Consider the following 852-nt stretch of genomic DNA (forward strand, 5'->3'; position numbering starts at 1 on the left):
AACCATAAAATGTGAACAGAATCACTTATATTTTGTGAAAAAGTGGAAATATTTGTTTTATTTTTACTATTTACGGTGACGTAATCACTTTAACTTGGGTGCAGTCATGCAGCTGTGTAAGACGTGAGTGGCTATTATGGGCTGCAATGGTCTTTTCCTAATGAAATTTCGGAGCATTGTGTGCAACTAAGGAGATTCCAGGTTTTCTGACGTCAACATATGAAATCTCTACAGTGTGGGAGTCATTCCAGGTCTCCTGCAGTAGCCATTCTAGATGATGAAGCCCTACTTTGTGAGAGAGGAAAATAATCAAATCTCAATTTGCATATAAATTGATTATATATCATAATTAATCATACTGAATGCACACATAATACGTGCATAATAATTCCTTTCCCTCTACCTCCATCTCCCAAGGTGTGCCCGCAAGTGCGTTCTCCCGGGGGAAGGAGTCTTTCTTTGTCATGTCTTCATCAGTGACGTTCTATTGTTTTTTTTTGCAGTTTGTGAACCCGGAGACTCCGGGATATGTCGGCTTCGCCAACCTGCCGAATCAGGTGCACAGAAAGTCTGTGAAGCGCGGCTTTGAGTTCACATTGATGGTCGTAGGTAAGTCACTCCTTAAGGTCGTACGTAAGTCACTCCTTAAGGTCGTAGGTAATTCACTCCTTAAGGTCGTACGTAAGTCACTCCTTAAGGTCGTAGGTAAGTCACTCGGCTCACTCCTTAAGGTCGTAGATAAGTCACTCCTTAAGGTCGTAGGTAAGTCACTCCTTAAGGTCGTAGGTAAGTCACTCCTTAAGGTCGTAGGTAAGTCACTCCTTAAGGTCGTAGGTAAGTCACTCGGCTCAC

At 42.6% G+C, this 852-nt stretch overlaps 1 protein-coding gene across 1 annotated transcript in view; it reads left to right on the forward strand.

Moving 5' to 3' along the window:
* Positions 1-852, forward strand: part of LOC106814643 (septin-2B-like) — a gene marked incomplete in the record, with an annotated part of 26,205 nt that overhangs the window by 8,057 nt on the left and 17,296 nt on the right. Inside the window, 1 exon segment of the mRNA XM_014818981.1 lies at positions 504-609. Coding sequence (XP_014674467.1) covers positions 504-609 — 106 coding nt within the window.

This window comes from Priapulus caudatus, unplaced genomic scaffold, assembly GCF_000485595.1.
Source record: "Priapulus caudatus unplaced genomic scaffold, Priapulus_caudatus-5.0.1 Scaffold955, whole genome shotgun sequence".
NCBI classification, from domain to species: Eukaryota; Metazoa; Priapulida; class Priapulimorpha; order Priapulimorphida; family Priapulidae; genus Priapulus; species Priapulus caudatus.